At 39.2% G+C, this 23,817-nt stretch overlaps 1 protein-coding gene across 1 annotated transcript in view; it reads left to right on the forward strand.

Moving 5' to 3' along the window:
* The window catches only part of LOC128620125 (ephrin type-A receptor 5), a 63,998-nt gene that overhangs the window by 34,768 nt on the left and 5,413 nt on the right, over positions 1-23,817 (forward strand). Inside the window, exons 6-15 of the mRNA XM_053644810.1 lie at positions 8,485-8,609; positions 10,131-10,290; positions 10,810-10,912; positions 14,781-14,848; positions 15,484-15,609; positions 15,992-16,177; positions 17,094-17,155; positions 18,072-18,281; positions 18,937-19,086; positions 23,490-23,683. Of these exons, the coding sequence (XP_053500785.1) occupies positions 8,485-8,609; positions 10,131-10,290; positions 10,810-10,912; positions 14,781-14,848; positions 15,484-15,609; positions 15,992-16,177; positions 17,094-17,155; positions 18,072-18,281; positions 18,937-19,086; positions 23,490-23,683 (1,384 nt within the window). The remainder of the gene's footprint in view (positions 1-8,484; positions 8,610-10,130; positions 10,291-10,809; positions 10,913-14,780; positions 14,849-15,483; positions 15,610-15,991; positions 16,178-17,093; positions 17,156-18,071; positions 18,282-18,936; positions 19,087-23,489; positions 23,684-23,817) is intronic.

Raw genomic sequence — 23,817 nt, forward strand, 5'->3', positions numbered from 1 at the left:
TAATGTGAAATAAAATCTATCGATATATGTTCGACTTGGCTAGTATTAGATATGTACAGTAGAGTCCAAAAGTCCACAATGAAAATCTGGGATTTATTTATTTTTTTACATTGGAAATAAGCAGAAGGTTTCAAACAAAGAAAGCAATTGCTCGATATCTCGAATATTTAATATTCAAGATTCTGCACAATTTAAAACTAAGCAATTTTGTGACGTTGACCATGTTGACTGCTTTGTACAAAAGGTCAGATTTTCCCCATGCCTCATTTCTTCTACTGAAGCCTGCGTCCAGACAACACTCCACATGATGGATTTGATGTAAAATGGATCATAATGGTTTACAAAATCTTGTGGAGTCCATGCCAACTCGAGTACACACTGTCATTAAAGAAAAAAGGGGATGCACCAAATACTAAGACACAAAGAAACAAAGATTCTACTTTTCACTCGAGTTATTGTCAATAAATATCATTTGTAATGAAAATAGTGGTACTATATTAAATAATAAAAGGATGCAAAATAGAAACATTTTCACTAGTACGCGCTGTGTATAGTCTAATTAATGTCCGTTGACCATTTATTTAGGACGCCATCGAAGTAATTCGTCCGGAAGAGCTAGAAAGATCAAAATCAAGCACTTTACAAATAATGTTAATGGTGATAATAATTAGAAAGTGGTTAAATGTTGCACCGGTAGCGTTCAGATGTGTTTCAAACAGATTAACAATGAGCATGACAGCCACGGGGACATTAGACAACTGATTTATAAAAGGATTACATTGAAAATGTACTGTTTTGTTTTTTTTAACTCTTTACTGTGCATTACTGTGGAATTTCCTCAAAATCCACAACGCAGCTGTTTTTGTGATTGCCGCTGCCGCCAGCAAAGCCGTTTCTGACTTCACAGCTTGTCCGTTACTGTCCTAAAAACTGACGAGATAGAGATACTGATTTTCATAGTCTTTTTGGCTATCAATTCTGGATGATTCAATCATTTAATGACTTTTTTTTTTAATGGTTAGAAGAAGAAAAAAAAAAGAAATATCGCACAAGCCTAGTGTTTACAAAAGTAGAGATTTCAGTGCAAGATGCATTCCCTATGCTGAGAAATGGAGGTTAGGTGGAGCCATTTTTAGGGAGTCGCATCCAGACACAAAAGAGGTGAAAACTACTAAAGTAAGGAATTGATAGGTAAAACAAAAAAGAAGAAGAAAGAATAGATGAAAATGCATTTTGATCTGACTTTGAAAAAGAAGTCAGTGCTGACTAATGATGGACCTGTGACACTGTAACAATCCTAATTCACATGATCTTTGTTTTTTTGTTTTTTTGTATTAGATGATTATTCGATCTTGTAGGTTCACATCAAAGCAAACACTTGCTCCTTCTATAAACCCGGCTCATCCACGCTTATTAAAATGTTCACTGTGTGGTGGTGACTGTGTCCTGCTCCATGCTTCCACTCTCTTCCACTCCAGGAGCAGGTGGCACAGGTGCTGCCGGAGCCAAACCATTTATTTCCCCTTCCCTTCTGTGTAATCCATTACTGTAAACTCCCAGGCCTTTTGCACAACCCCTGTGAGCCGCTGCTCCGGTCTAATTTAGGGTGAACTATTTAACATAATATTTGCACTTATTTCCCTGCTACTATGTCTCTGTCACCAAATGCACCACCTATGCACTTAAGTAGTACACAACAAAACAATATCGCGGTGCTAATTTATTTTACAGGGAAGGCACAGCGATGTACGATGCTTTGCACTGAGTAAACTGGCCTCAACATCTGCCTCAGTCATTAAGGTGCTCTGAGATCAACAGAAGGTTTTAGGTCTTTAAAGCACTATTAATGGTGACAAGAAGACCGATTCTGCAGCCCGAGATGGCCTGCTTCAACACGGCTTCAACTCAAGCGGCGTGTACGGAATTAACGTCACGCTGGCAAACGAAGCACAGCCTCCGAGCCTGCTCTATAAAGAGGAGGAAGAAATCTGTTTTTCACAGTTTCTGCTTTGAGGAAAGCGAGATTTTCATAACTAGGGCAGTTTGTGTAGCTTGATCAAATGTTCGCTGATTTCAAGTGAACTAGATTTCAAAACAAACTGAATAGCACGCAGGTGCAAGTGATTAGCGCTTTAGTCTTTCATGTGCCTCTGAAGTATGCTCATATTTCCCCAATGAACGTGAACAGGCACATAAGTGGTGGCATTTGCTGAGCTATTCTGTGAGCTTTTAATATTTGCCCATTCACAGCGAGTAATTGACATATCTGCCTGCAAAGACTTTCCACACTCAATATTCCTAATTACTCCCAGTGAGTTGGTTTTGGGATGTGGATGAGAGATTTTGCGTTTTGCTCCATTCGTCGCCAGTGCACGGCTATGTGTTATCAGCAGTCGGAGCGTAACAGATGGTGACCCAGTGAGTAATTTAAATAAGTCACTTATAAACGTTTCCGACACGTGATAACCGCTCCGGCCATTGTGGCAAAGGCTTAGAGATAAAACGGTTTTTGAATGAGAACTTTGTTTATTTGTTTAGACAGTTATGTGGGCATATTCTTACATGTTAGTAGTGTAGTGTTTCTGACACTGTATTTCCACCATTTAAGGAAAAATCTCCATCCTGGAAATCATTGAATAGGGTTATATTGAAATATGTCTGACGTGTTTAGTAATTCTGGTGCTGATAGTGTTGGTTGGTGCTGTAGTTTCGTTATTCCTGTGCCATATTAAAGAGGAATCTAATGTAGAATTAGTGGAGACAGAAAATGTTGGACTCAAATTTCCAGAATGTAATGCAGTTACAGTCATTTGAAAAACTAAGTACACCCCAAGGAATTATTATTATTATTATTTTACATATTTAGACAAGCAAACATTTGATCCTCTTTGAAACAGTGCCTATTAATATAGGTGATACAGTCTGTCAAATGACACATACAGCTGCTTTGACAAAGATTGAAAAAGATTAGTCACATGGAAAAATTAATTACACCCCTACATTTATCACACCTTCAAATCCATAAAATTAGAATCAGGTGTTCAAGATCGGGTGCCAGTGATTAGAACCTGCTTTAGGGAGTGCAGGTGGAACCGGTCTTATTTCTAACCCTCTCACGTATCAGCTTCATTACTAGGCACTGCTTCAAAGAGGATCAAATGTTTGCTTGTCCAAATATGTCAGAAAAGGCATGGGGTGTACTAATTTTTTCGCATGACTGTATATACGGGGTGGCTATGCCTCAGGTGGTAGAGCGGGTTGTCCACTAATCGTAGGGTTGGCAGTTCGATTCCCGGCCCACATGACTCCTCATACCGAAGTGTCCTTGGGCAAGACACTGAACCCCAAGTTGCTCCCGATGACAAGTTAGCACCTTGCATGGCAGCTCTGCTACCATTGGTGTGTGAGTGTGTATGAGAATGGGTGAATGAGAACCAGTGTAAAGCGCTTTGGATAAAAGTGCTATATAAGTGCAGACCATTTACCATATACGACGCAGTTGCGCTGATTTACAGCAGCGACTCAGTTCATCTAGTTAGAGATCTATTAGCTGATGAGGACGATAGAGTTGAAGGTGGTATTAGTATTAAACTTGAAGCTTTGGAAGCTGATCTGTTTGAGCAGAGTGTACAGAAGAAAGACCTGGACACACTAAAGCACTAAAGTGCTGCTGTATCGTTCTCGTTGGGTCGAGGGGAATTCCCACTTGAACCAATGTTGCTGTATTTGACTAAAAGTATGTAACTTGGATTTCAGCAAGTGACGTCAGATCAGCACGGCTGCTAACAGCATGATCAATAAACAGTAGCACTTATTATTTGTTAGCTTGACAGCTCGTCAAATCTGTAACACTGACGATACAGTTTTGATGTGGAAAATATACATCACTCTTAACAGTTAGCTGGCTAGCATGTGATAGCAAAAGATGAACATGAAGGCATCAGTTTTTACTTCCCACTCTGTAGCTCAAAGGCACTGAGGTCAAAAATGATGTCTTTCCGAGCTTCCGAGGTTAGTCATATGCGGCATCACAGTCGGTAGTCGATCAGCATTGTTTATAAATGTTAGCCAAAGTAAAATTGGATATCCAAAGGTGGATTTTTTTCCTTTAACCTTTGTTTTAGCATGTCCTCTGCTCGATGACTGGCATTTTCGCAGCGGTGGAACCTCTGGTTCCTCATGCAGCATTGCATGATTTTTAAGAAGACCCATGTTCTTCCTGCTGTGCCTGCATTGGCATGAGAGCCTGTTGGCAGGAGTCATACCTCAGCGGCGGTTTTGGCCAGCAGGCCACTCAGCCCTGCCAGAGGTTTTTCATCTTGCCTTTCAGCAGGACTCCCTGCAGCAATACTTGTTTACAAACACATGGCCTGCTGAGAGCTTCAGCCTGGCACTGAGACCAGGTCAGATTGGAAACAGTGACCTTTCCTGCTCGCACTAAAACTGCACGCCCAGCAATTAAATCACATGCAAGTGTCTGCATGAAAGAGCTTGGTTAAAAACCAATATTGCTTGCCATCAGTCTTGTGCCCCCAAAGAGAAGCAAAGTCTTCTAATGGGGCTTGTACTCAGCGTGATGCATGTTAGGTAAGAGTGATTAATCGAAGTCGCTGCTAGCGTGCGATCGTGTGATCTCTCTTACTGAAAATAGGAAAGTTAACACATCTAGGTGTACATCCAAGTGTGGAATCAGTGACAAGCCTCGCTGTTTGGAGTTAGCAACTCGCTCGCTGGCAACGGTGCAGCGTTAACAGATTCACGCGCTGCAGAATGGCAACACTTCCCAATCGGAGCTATTAATCAGAGCACCATCACACTTTCTCTGCCACACTTCCTCTAGTACGGACGTGTTCCATCTGCTAATGAGAGAGGGTAGGAGACCCTGCCACGCTGACTGCACAAGGATTTTGTTTGCACTTGATTTATTTGAGTTCACTTTGTACAGCAACATTTGCTGGATCATTTCCATAACTTCTGAATTATTAATGATGTTTGATTTGATGAATCTGTGTATTTTCCTTTATGAAAGGTACTATATCAAATGCACTTAATCAGAACCACGTTTCTTTCTAGGTAGGACAATTTTTTTTTTTTTATAAACTATTACACAATATTGACATTTATAAGTATGTTACATATAATTTTCTGGATAATTCATTAATATTAAAATTATATCCCCATTTTATGCATACAGAGTCCTTCTTTTTCGGTTTGATCCCCCAACTCGGATGCAGCTGTTTTTGTTTCCTGTCATTCCGTCATCAGAAATATACTGTAGATCAAAATTCCCCCGGAAAGCCTTAAAGCTTATTGCGAATCAATAACTCAAAGGAGCTGCGTCTCCTGTCCGACTGAAAGTCAACCATTTAGCAGGCAGCCAGACTGTTTAAGTAGCCTAGCCACCCTCCACAAAGCAGCTCTTTGCCTGCCAGCCTTGCAGATCGGGTTGCCAAGTATTCCGTTTCAGGCTTTTAAGATAGGAACGATTATAGTTTTGTCTGGGTGAAAGGAGGGATACGGTTACTCTTTGTTTTCAAGAGGCGAGAAGACTTTTCTTTGCTCCCCCTATCACTGTACCCTATTGAGCTCTAAATGCTGCCCTGGTGCAGCCCAGCTACTATATCGGCACCTCTGGGATCATTTGAACATGCTTAAATAATACTTATCTCACGGCTACAGTCTGACACTTCTGTTCCTGAATACACAGCTGGCTCACGTTTCTGTTTTTTTGTGTGTAGATGGGTGGCAGTAGGTTTGTGTGTGGACGCCACACCATCGGGCAGTAAAAACAGAAAAATGAGAACACTGAGAATAAAGGATATATTAATTGCAGCTGCAAAACTGTAGATTTCAGTGTTGAGTCTATTTGAATTGAATCCTGCTGCGTTTTCCCCTCTGTACGGTTCTTTTGAGCCGAGTCCGAGAGTGCCCGAGTGAGTGGTTTTGGTCTGAACTGATTGCAGTGAGAAAGTGATTCGACTCTGAATCGACCCAACTGCAGGAGGGAGTGCAAGCTTAGCAAATGAAAATATCTTCTATATAGTCAATAGAGTCAAATTTATTTAGTATTTCCTATTGTAATATTACAATAAACCAAGTGTATGATTCTTAAATCTTTTTCTAGACATTTATTATTGACTAATTCCGAGCTTGAAATAGTCCTGTTATAATGGCAGGTAATTTTTCTAAATCTAAACATCTATTTCGGAAAAAAGAAAAATGTAAATGGTCTGCCAATAGGATAAGAAAATTAAAGCTTAAAATGAAAACATCTAAAAACAGGCTGAATAATCTTAAATTTGATTTACAACAATCTCATAATAAGAGATAGCAGATAAATTTGCCCATATTCAAGATATTTACACTTACTAGAATATCACTTGCAGTGTATACTGACCCACAATGTACAAACTAAACCAAAGGAGAGAGCTGGAGGGCTGGAGAAATTTAGACTGAAAATTTAGACTGATGTGTAGAACCCTGGTAAGCAGGGAGAGAGCTTCGGAAAGAGCAACACTGTCTTTTTATTTCTTTTCCTTGAGCGCTTTTCAGTGCTTTTGTTGGCAAACTGATTCACTAGGGACAAAACAAAAACTCACAATTTTTCCCTTTGTCTTTGGTCTGTTTATGACCAGGCTCACTGTCAGATGAGCTTTTAAACTAGTTATTTCTATAATTATCTAATCATTTATTTATTGCTGCCTGAGTGTTCTCCATGTTCGGTTGATTTTGTGAATTCTGCACACACTTGCAAAGGATTGCTAACCTTTTTCTGTTCATGTGTTTCCCATCAATGAAAGAAAAAGTCCATTTTCAGTCCTACAAGCTCAGGCAAAGGTTTATATTTTTGTATTATTGTTTTGTGAAATTATGTGCAGATTGAACCCAAACCAAACCAAATAGACTAATAAGTGTGTAAGTACCTGTAGAGGAGGCTATATATGTGAAGCACAAAAAAGGCCAAAATTTAAAACACCAGCATATAACACAATAACAGCGTAGGTAATGAAGGGTGATTGAATTACTTTATGGACAGTTGTAGTCGTGACATGCGCTATCAAACAATTTCATGCTTGTAAATGTTGATGCAGTGTGTAGACAGTAACGAGAAGTTTGTGATTGAAGACAGATTGTAACCGGATGCAGGATTGTTTTACTACGCAGTAAATGGAGTGTGTAAACAGTGTCAGACTATGTCATCTCCCAAAGCCATTTTCAGCACTGAGTTCATTTCTCATCAAGCAGCTGAAACAAAAGTGTGTGTTTAAGCACCATATCTAATTGTCTTTACTGCTCATGTTCTGAATATTTTGTTATAGACTCTATCTATCTATCTGTCTGTTTATCTATCGGTCGATCTATCTGTCTATCTGTCTGTCTGTCTATCTATCTATCTGTCTGTCTGTCTGTTTGTCTATCTATCTGTCTATCTATCTATCTGTCTATCTATCGATCTATCTATCTGTCTGTCTGTCTATCTGTCTGTCTGTCTGTTTGTCTATCTATCTGTCTATCTATCTATCTGTCTATCTATCGATCTATCTGTCTGTCTGTCTGTCTATCTGTCTGTCTGTCTATCTATCTGTCTATCTATCTGTCTGTCTATCTATCTATATCCATCTGTCTATCTATCTGTCTTTCTGTCTGTCTATCTGTCTGTCTATCTATCTATCTGTCTGTCTGTCTTTCTATGTCTATCTGTCTGTCTATCTATCTGTCTGTCTGTCTATCTATCTATCTTTCTCTCTGTCTATCTGTCTGTCTATCTATCTGTCTCTATCTGTCTGTCTATCTATCTATCTGTCTATCTATCTGTCTGTCTGTCTGTCTGTCTATCTATCTATCTTTCTCTGTTTATCTGTCTGTCTATCTATCTGTCTATCTATCTGTCTATCTATCTGTATCTATCTATCTATCTATCTGTCTGTCTATCTATTTATCTATCTGTCTGTCTATCTATCTTTCTATCTATCTATCTATCTATCTATCCATCTATCCATCCATCTGCATGATTTTATGCATTGTGCTAGTGTAAACTTGTGGTGATTATATATTTTTGTCCTTAAAAATACTTTATGCTTGAAAACATCTAAAATGGCATTTTGGCATCTGACATGGTCTACATTGTTTTTAATTTTTAAGAGAAAACTAATTATTGTTGAATAAAACGTTTATTTCAAACTTTTGAACAGTCATGAATGCTAAGATTGTCTAATCTAGACAAGAGGCAAAACCTGTATTTCATTCATGCTTTCACAAAGAACAATAAAGACAACGAAAATGGAATTTATATTATGTTTAATTGTGATTGCAAACTATTAAAAAGTGTCAATCTCCCCTTGAAACTCATAAATCTGTACCATCGTATGACTTTCTATGCAGTTACTCAATATTGCATCACACCTTTCCATTGCATCAAGAGTATTTTCCACCTGGACTGAGAAGTCAACAAAAACAAACAACCCTTATTGTTTTTCTGTTCAGCTCCATCTCCCATCACTGTGGTAAAGCGAGGAAAGACGGCGAAGAACAGCATCGCTGTGTCCTGGCAGGAACCAGACAGACCGAACGGCATCATCCTGGAATACGAGATCAAGTACTTTGAGAAGGTGATTACAGGAGGACAATACACTCCATGCAAGAATAAGCTGGATATGGTTCATTTCTGTGTTGGTAAAGACAGATTTAATTGTAATAATATGAGATGTATGTGGGTGATAAATATGTGTTTTAGCTGAAATCTCTATTTTTTATTTTATTTTAATGAGCCTATGTCTAGATTGTTAACAAATGGATATGTCATTGTAAATTAAGGTCCAAGTGTGTGTTGGAAAAGTCTAAATTTGACTTTTGCACATACTTTGACAATTTGAGTTTGAATTTGAATATCCCTATATATCAGGATGTTAAGGTCTAGATACATAGCATTGCTTGCTTACGACGGTCCGGATAAGCAAACAATATGGCTGAATGCTAACCCTAACCTTTTAATGCTTAACCATTAGTGATTAGTTCATGGCTCTAAAAAAGACACATCAATTTAAAGTCTATTTTATTTCAGTGCCAGTTCACATTATATCTGTTCACTAGTGCCATGGACTCAGAACAAATAAGGCACAGAAACCCATCTCATCTGTTTTGTACTTGAAGCAGAGAATCAGCACATGTGTCACTCTCCAGTCTATTTTTGTTGTCTACTTTTTATTTATTTATTTATTTATTGTTTTACAAGCCATGTTGTCACTTCACTAATTAGACAAGAGAGCGTAAATCTCTATGAAAGTCTGTGAAAACGCTTTGCTTTCTCAATGAACTGAGCTGGTTCAAGTTTAGAAAATGCTGAACTGCAACCACATTTTCTAATTATGATCAGTTCTGTTCCAGTATTTTGGACTGCTTTGTTTGATCCGCTGAAACGCTTTGCTGGGTCCACATCTGTATCACAGTCCATCCGTTGACAAAGCCTGGTATTTATGATTTCCATCGAAATGAAAAGTCCAGAAATCAGAAAGTCACCATTTGGAAAATCTATATTACGTGCACATACTAAAAGTTTTTTTAGTAAAAAGTTTTTTTTACTAAAAAACTTTTTTTTTTTTTGTCCTAAAATATGAGTTTAAATAAAAGTGTGTTCAGTGCAGTGTTGTGACAGGCAGCATGGCGAGCAATGGAAACAGGTCTCTCCATTAGAGACAGAACTAACAAAAAGCCTGAAACCAGACCTGGCATTGATGCGTGGCTCAGATTGCTGCTCACATTGTGGCTTTGACCAGCTCCACTGTTCAGGCCATTTAAAGAGACAATTGTGCTTAAAGCTCCTGCATGACCTCAGCGCAGTGGTCTAGTCTGGGAAACACTGATATGAGGCACTTTAAAAAGAAAAGTGCCCCTTGCCCTAATGGATAGAGTCGTCACCACATAGCTCTACCGCCATGCAGCCGAGCAGCATGAAAGTGATCCCACACCATAGACACGCTTACACATTCACAGATGCTGCCTCTCACGGGACATCATAATCCTTCTTCCCTCCATTATTTATCCCACCACCATTTTATTTGACTCTCTTTACCTAATTTTCTGCATTATAGGTACCGATGCTGCTCTTTCTCATTTTGCTTTGTGTCCTGAAGGATCAGGAGACCAGTTACACCATTGTCAAGTCAAAAGAGACAGGGTTTGTGGTGGATGGGCTGAAGCCGTCCTCGGCGTACATCTTTCAGATCAGAGCTCGCACCTCGGCAGGCTACGGAGGCTTCAGTCGACGCTTTGAGTTTGAAACCAGTCCTTACTGTAAGTCACAGTACTAAATCAAGCACTGTTATGTCACATCCATTCACTAAACATCAGATCAGTCCCAAAATAGTCATATAAATAAAACTAATGCTGATCGATTAGAGTATGCAGTCTGTCTATACACCATTTGGCTTAATTATAAACATGAATAATAACATGAAGTAAAAATTTGTTAATATTTACAATGTATTGTCTGATGATTGTTATGGCCATATTACTACATGGTTAGAACTAAATGTAGCGTTTGAGGTGAGAGGTGTCATGCTGACAACAGTCGTGACTGTGACTTTGTGCCCTTCCTCATTTACATTTAGATTTCCTGCATGTGGTAGATGCTCTTATCCAGAGTGATTCACAGAGTGCTTGTTGGTTTACTTGGCAAACATGTTCTTAGGCTAGTGCAGATTGGTTCGAGTCTGAAGATACCAATGCTGGGAGACTCAGGTATCAGTGATGATAGAGAAATAAAAACATAAACAAGAATATGCATGGCTCACATCTCTCACTTCTCTGTAGTGTCTGCCTCCAGAGATCAGGGCCGTGTGCCCGTCATCGCCGTGGCTGTTACACTGGGCATCATCCTGCTGGCGCTGATCACCGGCTTTCTGCTCAGTGGCAGGTGAGAACGTGATTGATTTTCATCACTCAGCTTGATAGAGAAATCTGGGTGGTGTATTGAAAACTTGTCAACATTATTTCATCGAAAATTATTAACATAAGTAGAAAACGATAGAAAATGGATCAACACAGTACTGTGGTATCAATCACATTACTTTAATATTGTATTACACATTCATGTACTGCTCTTTAAACATTATTCATTATTTCATTGTTCTAATGGGCTGGCAGAGAAAATTTGCACTGTTTCTCATTATATAGCCAAAATGTATTTTCTAACCAAGCTTGCATTAAAGTATTGCACCAGTATACACTACAGTACACTCCAAGGATAAAGCATTTATTCATTATTATTAAATGATTAATTAATTGATTAATTATTAATAATATATTTATGTTTCTAAATTTTTGACCGGAAGTGTATGTAACATGGTAATATTATTAAGTGATGACATATATTTCAGTGGGGTTTTTTTGTTTTATTTTATTAGATTAGATAGATAGACAGACAGACAGACAGGTAGATCATTTATTTGTCCTCAAAGAGGAAATTTGTTTCCACTGTGGGTGTGTAGAAAAACATATACGCAACAACACCATACATATTAACCATCAAAAACAATCACATAGGGGAGAAGGGGACAAAAAGAAAACAACAAATGCCAGAGCATAAGATGGCATCACAATGGCTGATTAGCAATGTGTTTAACGCTCGTATAGCCATAGGAACAAAGCTCCTACCATAGCTGGCCTTTCAGCACATGGGTAGTCTATACCTGCGGCCAGAAGGAAGGGGATTGAAATAGTGATAAAGTGGGTGGTCTGGGTCATTTAAAATTTTATGTGCCTTCCGGAGCGTATATGAAATAACAGTCCGATAAATTAGGGGTGGGAATACTAATCATTTTTGTTTCTAAATTAGTTATCTTTAAGAGCTTATACTTATTGGTAACTGTTAGCATATGGAAGAAACAAATGGCACCCTACATAAGAACCAGCTCAATTATACTTCGATACAGAAGTTGCTTTATTATGATTTAAGCCTGTCACTTATAATTAGCATATGCACTGCTTATTTAACACATATATTTAAATGAGCTACTACATGGCACTGCTACAAGCTGTTGCATATTAGATATTTGACTTGCACATGTACATCTCTGTTGCTGTTCATTATATCTTGCTTTGGGGTGGAAAAAAACGCATGTCCCAGTGTTGGCTTTGTAACAACAGCCGAGCAGGAAGTGGTAATATCCTGTTTCACACTTGCTATCCCACTTTGTATCTCAGGCACATTGTGTTCAGAAGAGATACTAACGTTCACCCATGTGTCTTAGAACACAGAGAGAAGTGATATGCCGATCAGAAACGGGGTTCAATATTTGAAACCTGTACTGTCTTAGTAACTACCGTCATAAGACAGAAGTAGATCTGTAAATAACAGGTGTAAGGGATGGAAAAATAGTTGAATTTATTATGCCTGAGATATTTTTTTTTCTTTTATCAGACATGTTTTTTTACAGGTTTTGTTAATAAAGATACACATTCCGTCACAGAGTAAGACAAAGGAACTTCCCTCTGGAGGACTCGTCCAGAACTGCGATCTGATTGGAAGGCTGCTTGTCTTTCTCTTGCAATCATTGTCCTTGTTCCTGGCCCTCCGCCCTTGAACTGAGCTGCAGCCCTCGATTCGATGCTGTCAAGTCCTTGGCGAGATTTACGCCAGCCGCTGGGGGAGGACCACAAAAACACACTAGGAGCAGGCAGAATTTCTAACGAGCCTTCACACCACCACACGAGAGGCAGCCTTGACTGTTTAAGCAGGTGCCATGTAACACCTCAAGGACGGAGCACGTTGAAGCAATTACTCCTAAGCTGTATCATTGTATCTCTTTCGCCCCAGCCTTGACACTCGACTGACCTTTAATGTCTAAGGTATAGCCTGGAAGACCACACTAGTGCATTAAGCTATCAGATCAGTTAATAGCCTTTTTTTTTGGTCTCATGAATGAACTATATTGCATTTGAGAGACCGTTACAGCAGGTAATGCTGAACATGAGCAGTCAGACAGCCCGGGAGGAATCAGTGACACATTCAGCCTGTCAGTGGAATACTGATATCACACTTTGCTGTGTAATTATTAACTGTGCCTTGTCTTGTGGAAAGGTAAAATGCTCCTTTTCTGGGGCTGTCAGCTCTGTTTACATTAGCATGTCTATCAGCATTCAGTTAGCATTCGAGCATGAGGTATTGCTCAGAGAAGCAGAATTTTTAAATGTAATTAGTCAGATCAAACTGTGACAGTCTATCAGAAAACATATCACATGCCAATATTTCCAGTTCTGATCCATTTCTTCATTTGCCAGTTTCCAGCTATTAGCCATTTCTCCACTATCACACAGCTATCAACAGGGGAGGATGAGAGATAGCGTGTTCTTCCCATGAGACATGTATAGCCTGCTACTCGCACTACTACTCGTACTACTCGTACTAAATCACAACACAGCAGGACACAATCAGAGGAACACGTACAAGAGCTCACAGACAGCCGTGATTGGTTAGTGTCACTGCGGTTGGTTAATGTCAACCTCACAAGTTCTCAACGATGCTTTTCTGTTGTGGCACTTGTACAACATTTTGAAGCGCGGCAGCCAAAGTGTGCATCATCACTAGTCCAATCAGATGTGGTGCTTAGGTATAGGGATTTAGCAAAGGAGGCTAAAGGTTGAGTTACAACACTACACTAATCTCTCCAGCTCAAAAAGAGGAAACAAAAGCTTCTTTGGCTTTGAAATAGGAAAGAAGAGGTGGTAAAGCAGGTTTTTGTGCTAGCGAAAAAAATTGGTAGGTTTTTTTTTTTTTTTGATTCACACTTTAAAAAGAAAAAAAAAGAACTGAATGGAATTCTGCCTCTAGGTTATTGTAGTTCATTTCCCACCAATTTGAGTAACTTTGAACTGACGCTGTTCTTTGACATTTGAATTAGCATTGGCTTCTTGGCTAACCAGCTGAAATTGGATGCTTTACTATTAGTTAGTAGCAAGAATGCTTCTGGATGAAATGGTGTTGTTTCCCATAAAATCAGAAATGAAATGTAATCCTATTTGTTCATGCTGCATATGTGCCATTATGTTTCATTTGTGCAGGTATATTTTATAAATATTATATAAATAAAATGGCATGATGCTGCTTTTGAGAGTCCACCAGAGAGCATCAGCTAACCAATCTGAATAATCTTTGGTACTGGTATAATTCTCTTTGTATGACCAATATGCACTAAAATATAGACATTTATTTGACTTTTTTAGACTTATTGCACAAAGAATGGTGAGTTTTACAGTAAAACAGCAAAACATAAATCGTGTTAAACTTCACTGAGAGGCAGCCAATAGCAGTGCAATGGGGACATCTCTTGTGTAACTCGCCATGAGCCGTCACTGCGCCTTAACACTGAAGCAATGCTGTGTCCTGCACACATGTCCAAGTTTGGCGACAAGATGTTTACTTCCTGAAGCCTCCCAAACACACAGACTTATACAGTGCCTGACTGAGAGAAAAACCTGGCAGAGTGTGTGTGTGTGTGTGTGTGTGTGTGTGTGTGTGTGCGCTCGCTCACACGTGCTGAAACCCACTTAAAGCTATTACCCGCCTATCTGTTGTCTCTGTCCGTCACCTGTCTCTCTGTCCACTAGTCCCTCTTATACCTGTCAGAGCAGATTCAATTAGCAGCTCTGTATCCAAAGAGAGAAAAAAGAGTGGGACAGATGGAAGAGATAAGAGCACACGATTCTAAGATTTTACAAGCAGGGCATGTCTCTGTGTGTATTTGTCCAGCATTCTCAACTGTGAATGTTGTTCTTTTTGCTAGGCGCTGTGGCTACAGTAAAGCAAAGCAGGATCCCGATGAGGAGAAGATGCACTTCCACAATGGCCACAGTAAGTCAGCACAGAAAAAAGCACATACAGAGGTTCATACAGAGTCCAGCTAACAACCTGGTCATGTTGATTTGCACCAGTCAGTAGTGCAAAATGACTTTATTATTCTTTTGCTTGTTTGTTGTTACGACAGGCAAATCTCCATCCCTGAACCATATTTCTCTACATGTAGAGGAAATCAGGTTATTTCAGTTATAACCCATTCGAGCGCATGTGCACTAGGCATGTAATAAACATGCACTGTTGAAATGAAATGTTGCAAATTCAAATATTGATGAAGTTTGAGATTTTAAAGATGTTTCTTATAACTGTAAAGACAGAATGTCTCTCAGATGTCTGACTTGACCACAACTATCATGATCACTGGTAATTAAAAGTAGATTTTAACATAATAGTTCTCTTGAATCCAAAAAAAAGTTCTATCTAAAGTTCTGTTGAACTCCATCTCGGTGTCACATGATAGCACCGATTCCTATTTTTGATCTTGTGTTACATCCAACTTTAGCAGACCTCTATTCCCTCATGATGTCTTACATAACCCCTGTTAGAAAAACAGCTATAAAGTGATGAGTATGTGTTACATTCTTCTTTCCTTTGTTTGTTTTTTTCCCCTCTCTATTTCACTTTCCTCACAGTCAAATTCCCTGGAGTGCGTACATATATTGATCCTCACACCTACGAAGATCCCAACCAAGCTGTCCACGAGTTTGCTAAGGAGATTGATGTCTCTTGCATTACAATAGAGCGTGTGATAGGAGCTGGTGAGTAAGAAAACACAGCCAGGATCTAAAAGCGAATTAATCTGGAGATTGAGTGACTGGAAAATGGAAGACTGCTCCTAGACTTCACATCATTTTTGTATACAATAAACAGAATGTTGCTTTTGGTTTATTGTACCATAAAGTCAAAGATATACATAAACTTGATATAGAGCTCAAGCCAAACACTTGCAATAAAAATATTCTGCACGTAACTCAATGGTGTAAAGTAGACATGCGAAAACTAAAACTGCTTGGCGCTGATACCGACTCGCCGTATATCTTGCACATTCTCTTTCAAAGTGTAAATGCATGTTAATCCCGCGATAAGGGATCTTTATCTGTCCCTGTCTGTCTTGGTGTCTAACTGTATGCTGTTTGTCAGGTGAGTTTGGAGAGGTGTGTAGTGGGCCACTGAGACTGCCAGGGAAAAGAGAGCTCATGGTGGCTATTAAGACACTGAAAGCAGGGTACACCGAGAAGCAAAGACGAGACTTCCTGGCCGAGGCCAGCATCATGGGCCAGTTTGATCATCCTAACATCATCCACCTGGAGGGTGTGGTCACTAAAAGTAAGTGTATTAGCATATACACTACCGGTTAAAAGTTTGGAGACACTCGACTGAAGTGTTTCTCATGATCTTAAAAACCTTTTGATCTGAACGTGTGTGAGTAAAAGTTTGTGTTATAAGTGTTATAGACAAAAATATAATTGTGCCGACATGTTCGTTTCTTTCATTAGAAAACGAACATTTTATTTACAAAAAATGGTTTTTTAAACGGACGACTTGAAGCAAAATATTCCGAAAAGCAGTCAGTAAGTGTCCAGCGTAGGTGGGAACTCCTTTAATACTGTTTAAAAAGCATCTCAGGGAAATTGAAATTGAAGAGACTGGTTGAGAAAATGCCAAGAATACATTTCTGGAAATTCTAGGCAAAGAGTGTCTACTTTGAAGATGCTAAAATACAAAATTATTTTGATTTATTTTCGATTTTTGTATTGCGACATAATTCCCATAGTTCCATTTGTGTTACTCCAGAGTTTTGATGACTTTATTATAATTCTAACATGTGGAAAAAAACTAAATAAAAATAAAGAACGAGTGTGTCTAAACTTTTGACCGGTAGTGTATTTGTATAAATCTTATAATGCCATAAAGATTATTAATGGGCCCTCTTTATCTGATGTTTTTTTATATAGTTTTATCTACTGCTGTACTGTATGGAAAGTGTATTGTGGAAAAATTGTCTCATGTTTAAAAGATCAAACTGTACTTGCATTTACTTGCTGCCCTTAGACTTTTTGTTCTTTTCTCATCAGCACTTGTTAAACCTGTTGCACTGTGGATGTAGTAGATAAAAACTAGGTTGAAAGAGTCTAGAAGAAATGTAATTGAAGGAATTTTCGAACAATAAAACAAGTCTTTCATCCATTTTATCCATTATTTAAAAGTAATGTGTATGCTTTATTGTCTCTACTCCCTTAAGGCAAGCCAGTGATGATCATTACAGAGTACATGGAGAACGGATCTCTTGACACTTTTTTAAAGGTGTGTTTCTCTTTCCTTTCACTAGAAATGCTTTTAAAATAAGGCTGCATTTTCTGCCTTTTTTTTTTTTTTTTTTGTCTGTACCTTATGACCGTAGTGTTTTGACATAGCCTGTTATAGGCCTTATAGGCTTATTCTGGGGTTGTGTCCCAATTACTTTTTGATAAATCTGGTTTTGTCCCTAACTTAATTTTAAAGGGTTCAAATGTTACAAATCTTCTAACATTATACATCAGAACGGATCCGCCGCTTTCTATATAACAGTTTCTCAAGGTGGCATCTGTATTAATGTCTCTGCTATGATCAAACCTCCAGAGATCTATAAATGAATACACCATGAGCGAGTTTGTAGCGGGTGTTTATTTATAAGAACATGATTTTGTGACACATGGCAATACGATCACTTTGTCTCATGAATCTATTTGTAGAAAACTCTAATCATGATTGTGGCATGTGTGAATATAAAGGCTTTAGCAGCTGTAGCTGCCCTTACAATGGCCAATTCAGTGAGCCTTTGAGCTCATGCTTATTAGTTCACTTTTTTATGTTTGTGCTTCTGGCAGGCTCAGTAAGACACAATGTAGATCATAAATACATTTGAAAAGACATATAAAACATCCATCATTTGTCTTTAATTGTTTGCACCAATATACTGCGCCAAGTCCGATGCACCAGAACGTTATCTTGTCTTGCTATCTCCCGTATATGGCTAGAATGATGATAAAGTTTTGAAGTCTGTCAAGGTGTTTAAAATAAAAACGTCGAGTGTTAAGATTCGGCGAAAATGGTAGTGCTTCTTTTCAGTGCGACAACTGAAAAAGCATCAGGAACACTTTCAGTGCAAATTGGCCTGGTGTCTCTGATCATGCAAGTTTTTTTATGTACATGTCAAATCTCCTCATATCTCACCCTGCAGAAGAATGACGGGCAGTTCACGGTGATCCAGCTGGTTGGCATGCTGCGTGGCATTGCCTCGGGCATGCGCTACCTCTCCGACATGGGCTACGTGCACCGCGACCTGGCCGCCCGTAACATCTTGGTCAACAGCAACCTGGTGTGTAAGGTGTCCGACTTCGGCCTGTCTCGAGTGCTAGAAGACGACCCGGAGGCGGCCTACACCACCCGCGTACGTGCTGACTTGCACTATCCCGCTAACCCCACGACCTCCCTGCCATTAACCAGCACTCCACATCCATTTATGTCAGAGCAGAACAGCCTTTAGCACTCCTGCTCAATACTGCTGGCTTTTTCTCTTTCTGTCAGTAGTGTGTATTGAACCAGAGCTCACCATTTCTCTGAGAGCATTACAACAAATGGTAGGAAGACTTAATACTATTTGGTGAATGTTTGCCTTTGCCGTGACGGTACTGAGTGCAGCTCATATCTGCAGCAGAGCTTTAAGCTCCAGGCTGAATTTGCCATTAATAAACACAGCACTGAATGTCACTGGCTTTGAAAGAGAGATAATTAGTAGCTCAGTGTCAGCGGTTATAATTCCACTGATTATTATTTCCCTTTTCCACCTTGGCATGTCACAGTAGTGTTTATGTGTGTGTATGTATGTTTGTGCGTGAGCAGACTAAGGAGCAGCAAATTGAGATGTACTTCACTAATAGGTTCAGAGAGCTGACGTCCACATGTCGTATTCTTCCTATTACCGTATTTACCCACTTGACATGCTCATTTTCCCAGCTGTGAATAGAACGCTAGAAAGTGAGAAGTGTTCAGAAAGACTCTGACAAGGAATGTTTCTGATGAGCATTGCTCTATTTGTCGTTTAGGGAGGGAAGATTCCCATCAGATGGACAGCACCAGAGGCTATCTCTTACCGGAAGTTCACCTCAGCCAGCGACGTCTGGAGCTATGGAATTGTCATGTGGGAGGTGATGTCATACGGCGAAAGACCCTACTGGGAGATGAGCAATCAAGATGTACGTTCATTTACACCTCGGTGTTCTGTAAATCTGTCACTGCATACACAGTTTATCAATTTAAATAGCAGATTACACTTAAAAACACCTTCTATTCAAACGAAACAGTTCCGTCGTGTAATCATAGATAATGAAATGTCGTAAGCAATGAACATTTGGACCTTGTGTACTCTCCTGAAAGGACAGACATTAACCAGTATTTCTGTACATTTATTGAATCTGGCTGTATAAAGCTATTCTCCTTGTTGTATAATCTTGTGTCTTAAATATACGTACGTTCAGGATGTAAATGATTTGCTAATTAGTTTTAAACTCCTTTCTGTGTAGCAGGGCATTGTAACTCTTAAAAGCAGCCCTTTTCATGAATCAGGTCTAAGAGAGGTTATGGAGTATAACTAACTTTTAATTTATTTATGTAATCTTCACATATGCTCTGAATTATTTGACATTTCTACATACACTGTATGTATTCCTGTACAGATACACACCTTTGTATCGACATGGTCACAATAACAGCAACATGCAAATTGGTAGCTTCTCAACTGTCCAAATTATTACCAATTAACATAGACGAGTTAATCGGTGTCTTTTGGTTAAAAAACATAGCAAACCTACTCCTTTTTTTATAAACATGCAGCTCATCTTTGTGCATGATGAAGTATAGGGTGAGAACTGACTACCAATTATTCATCCACCATGGAGATGTCGTAATTGTTTTCCCGAGCCATTTTCACTGTGTGTGTGTGTGTGTGTGTGTGTGTGAATAGCATCTGAAATGTGGTGTACTACAGAGAGGCTGAAAAATGGGATCCTGTGTGCATAGCAGTCAAATGGTGGGCTCAGCTGACATTATTGAGCATGGTTAGTGGGGATGGGAGTTGCATCGACAACAATGGAGACTGGTTAAAGGGGATATGATATTGAATAGTCGAACACCCAGTGGGCAAGTCAAAGGCTGCCAGTCAGTACATTCAGGGATGCAGGGGCTTGCATTGGAAATGCAGTCAGAATCAGGCTGGAGTTCTGACTGCAGTGAACTCAGTGAACTTTGCTTGAGGTATGAGAGTTTCATATCTGTTGGAAGTAAAATATGGATTTTACTTCTGCAAAAAACGGCATGAAGCTGCATAAAACATAGTTGAGTCACAAAGTGGTTGATGGGAGACAGTTTTTAATTAGTCTACTAATTAATTCTATTTTTTTATCGGTCACATAATTCAATGTTGCAGTGTTCTAAACCAGCTCCGTTTCCTTTGTTCTCTGTTATATGAATGTCATGTTAGAAGTATAATGTCTATGTGTGTGTGTGTGTGTGTGTGAGCAGTATTAAAAAGGAGGACACAATACAGAAGTTTTCAGAGAAGGTCCCTAAAGGAGGTACAAATTCAAGTCATGTTGTTGTCAAGCAGAACTGACCTTTTTTCCCCCTCCTAGCCTGCCAGTGACAACTTCATTCGCGCCTCAGATCCTCTTCTCCTCTCCATCATTAATCTGTTTCACACGCTTGGGAAAGAGAAAGTTATTTGATGTTTTATTTAAGGCCTTCATGAGAGCTGCCTCAGATCTCTCGCTCTGCTATACTCAACTCACTCTCCCTTTGCTCCCACCCTGTCTCTTCTTCTCTCCCTACAGTATGTCTCTCTCTGTCTTTCTCACACTTGCTCTGTCTATTTTTTTCTTTCTTTTTCTGCTAGACGTTGCTGCCGGGGATTGGTTTCTGAGCTGCTCTTGTTTTGGATTTCTCTTTTTGCCAGCATAGTGAGAGAATTTTGTTGGAGGCTATGAGAGAGATGAGAGTTTGGCATCTCGCCCAGTGCAGTAGTCAGATCTTAGCTGCTTGAAGGCTTCTGAACCTTAAATAAACACAGAACATATCAGCAGACCTCTCAATCTAACTGTGTGTAATCAATATAAGGTATTGGATTTGTGCATTAGGTGAAAATCTTTGTAGATTGGAAAAAAACTACTTTTGCTTTTCATCTAACCACTTAACTAATTCAACTGCTGCTTTTCTTGTATGTTGTTGTTGTTTTAAAAAAAACGAGTATCAAATCAGGGGACAAAAATGATCTGAAAAAAAAAGTCAGAGCTTCTGAAACAATCCTGTAATAGTAATTCACAATCAGCACTGCGGAACAATTTGGGGTGGAACAATTTGCATGTCTACATCATACACCAGCTCAGATGTAAAAAAAAAACAAAAAAACAAACAAACAAAAAAACTTAATCACATTCCAACTTTAGGCATGAAAGAAGTCAGAGAACACCTTGACAGGCAGCCAATCAGGGAGGAGAAAGGGTACGAGCATGATAGTCTAAAAAACAAATGAGAATAAGGGGTTATCTGATTTATTCTCATTATGGAAATCATATCTACCATTATAGAACTTTTTTTGGCTAAATAGATAATGATAGCTAGCTGGTAGGTAACTAGTTGGGTTTGCTATGTTTCTGTGTAAGTAGAAAGTCAAACCTATATTATACTAGCTATGTGCACTGAAACGCTATTGTTGAAAGTAAGTTGTTTTGTTCTTTTACCTATTCTCACAACACTTCTGTAATATCCTAGTGGTGTCAGACTATTACAGTTGCAATCAAAATTATTCAACCCTCATTGCAAATCAGGTTTATTGTTAAAATGTACAGACTTTCAGCTGTTTGCAATGAACAAATCAAACAAAAGCAATTGAAATAGTTCAACACAACGAATGCTTCAAGAGGTTTCCCCAAATTCAACTGAAAATGCAACTTATAATGATTTCTCCAGTTTTAACCCCCTGAGTAGAATCCCTTACAACAGCACAAATATGTAACACGGGTGTTGTCTCAAGCACGCCTGATCCAACTAATCAAGGGCTTCATTAGTTGCACCAGGTGTGCTTGAGCTGAAACACATGAAATACCTGAACTGGCTAGGGGCAGAATATTAGGAAATACCTGGACGGGGCAGAAAAAGGAAGCTATGAACGGCTGCAAGCAGATTTCTGAGAAGGCAGGTTGTGAAAAACCCTCAAGTGACTGCGAAAGACCTGCAGCGAGACTTGGTGGCAACAGGCACTGAGGTTTCAGTGAGCACAGTAAGGCGCGTACTAAATGCAGAAGGTTTCCATGCTAGAATTCCAAGACGCACACCACTACTGACCCAAAAGCACAAGAAAATTGGCTCAAAATCAGATAAATAAACCACAGAAGTTTTGGGATTCTGTTCTGTGGAGCGATGAAACAAAACTGGAACTTTTCGGCACGATGGATCAGCAGTTGGTTCACCAAGGCTTGGTTGCAGTAGAAATCCTGGAAGATTCTACAGGGCCATCACAGTCACCTGACTTGAACCCCATAGAAATTCTCTGGTGGGATTTGAAGAAGGCGGTTGCAGCACGCAAATCCAAGAATATTACTGAACTGGAGGCCATTGCTCATGAGGAATGAGCTATGATTCCTCAGGAACGTTGCCAGAAGCTATGCATCTCGATTGCAGCAGGTCATAACAGCAAAAGGGTGCTCTACTAAGTACTAAAGATGTGTGCCATGAAGGGGTTGAATAATTTTGAAACTGGAGAAGTCATTAGAAGTTGCATTTTCAGTTGAATTTGGGGAAACCACCTGAAGCAGTCATTCTGTTTAATTAATTCAATTGCTTTTCTTTGATTTGTTCGTTGCAAACTGCTGAAAGTCTGTACATTTTGACAATAAACCTGATTTGCAATGAGGGTTGAATATTTTTTATTGTAACTGTATTTGTGGAACACTTGCACTACATCCCAAAATAGTGAACTACTATAGTTAATAGTATGTCATTACAGCTTTCATGTCCTTACTATTTAGACCTACTGACTGAGCAGAACTTCATTGGCCTGATGAAGAGAACAGGCTCTTTTCTGGGACAAAAGCTCAGAGCAGTTTGAGATTGGACCAGCACTCGCACCATCTTGGTGGTCTATGAGTAAATGGTGTCTAGTGATCTGGTGGTCTGGTACTAAAAGTAAAACCAGACTTTTCTCACTTCATTTGCTCCGCAAGTTTCTCTCTCAAAATATTTGAATATAGATTCATATTTTCCAAGAGTGCTTAATACATTGAACAAAACACCTCCGCTGTTTGTGTACATGTGTGAACGTTTTCTTTTGCCACGTGAACTTTTTTAAATGTAAACCATAATACCTTGCAGTTGCTAACATAAGTATTATTTGTCATCATCACCATCATCTCTAGTTTTAATTTGCTTTCTATTAGCACTTGTTTAGTTATTGTTCTTCAGTTCATTTCATATTTCATATTCATTTCACTTCAGTAAAAGTCCCAAAACAGCTTGCTGGATTGACTATAAGTATTATAAATGGATGAAAGAAAATATAGGATGGTGCATGGTGTATAATGTATTTTTCTGTATATTTATATATCAGGTGATAAAGGCTGTAGAGGAGAGCTACAGGCTGCCAGGCCCTATGGACTGCCCCACAGCTCTCTACCACCTCATGATGGACTGCTGGCAGAAGGACAGGAACAGCCGGCCCAAGTTCGATGAGATAGTGAGCCTCCTTGACAAGCTCATACGCAACCCAAGCAGCCTGAAAAGTCTCGTCAATCCCTCCAACAGGTACCAAAGCAACAACTTGCTTAAACTGTGTTTATTCACTTCAGTAGTTTCCAGCATTTTGTGTGGTCTCTTATTCAAAAATAAGATGTTCCATCCTCTCAGTTTGCTTCTCATCTCAGTTTCTCTGCCTCTGT

Source organism: Ictalurus furcatus, chromosome 16 (assembly GCF_023375685.1).
Source record: "Ictalurus furcatus strain D&B chromosome 16, Billie_1.0, whole genome shotgun sequence".
Taxonomy (NCBI): domain Eukaryota; kingdom Metazoa; phylum Chordata; class Actinopteri; order Siluriformes; family Ictaluridae; genus Ictalurus; species Ictalurus furcatus.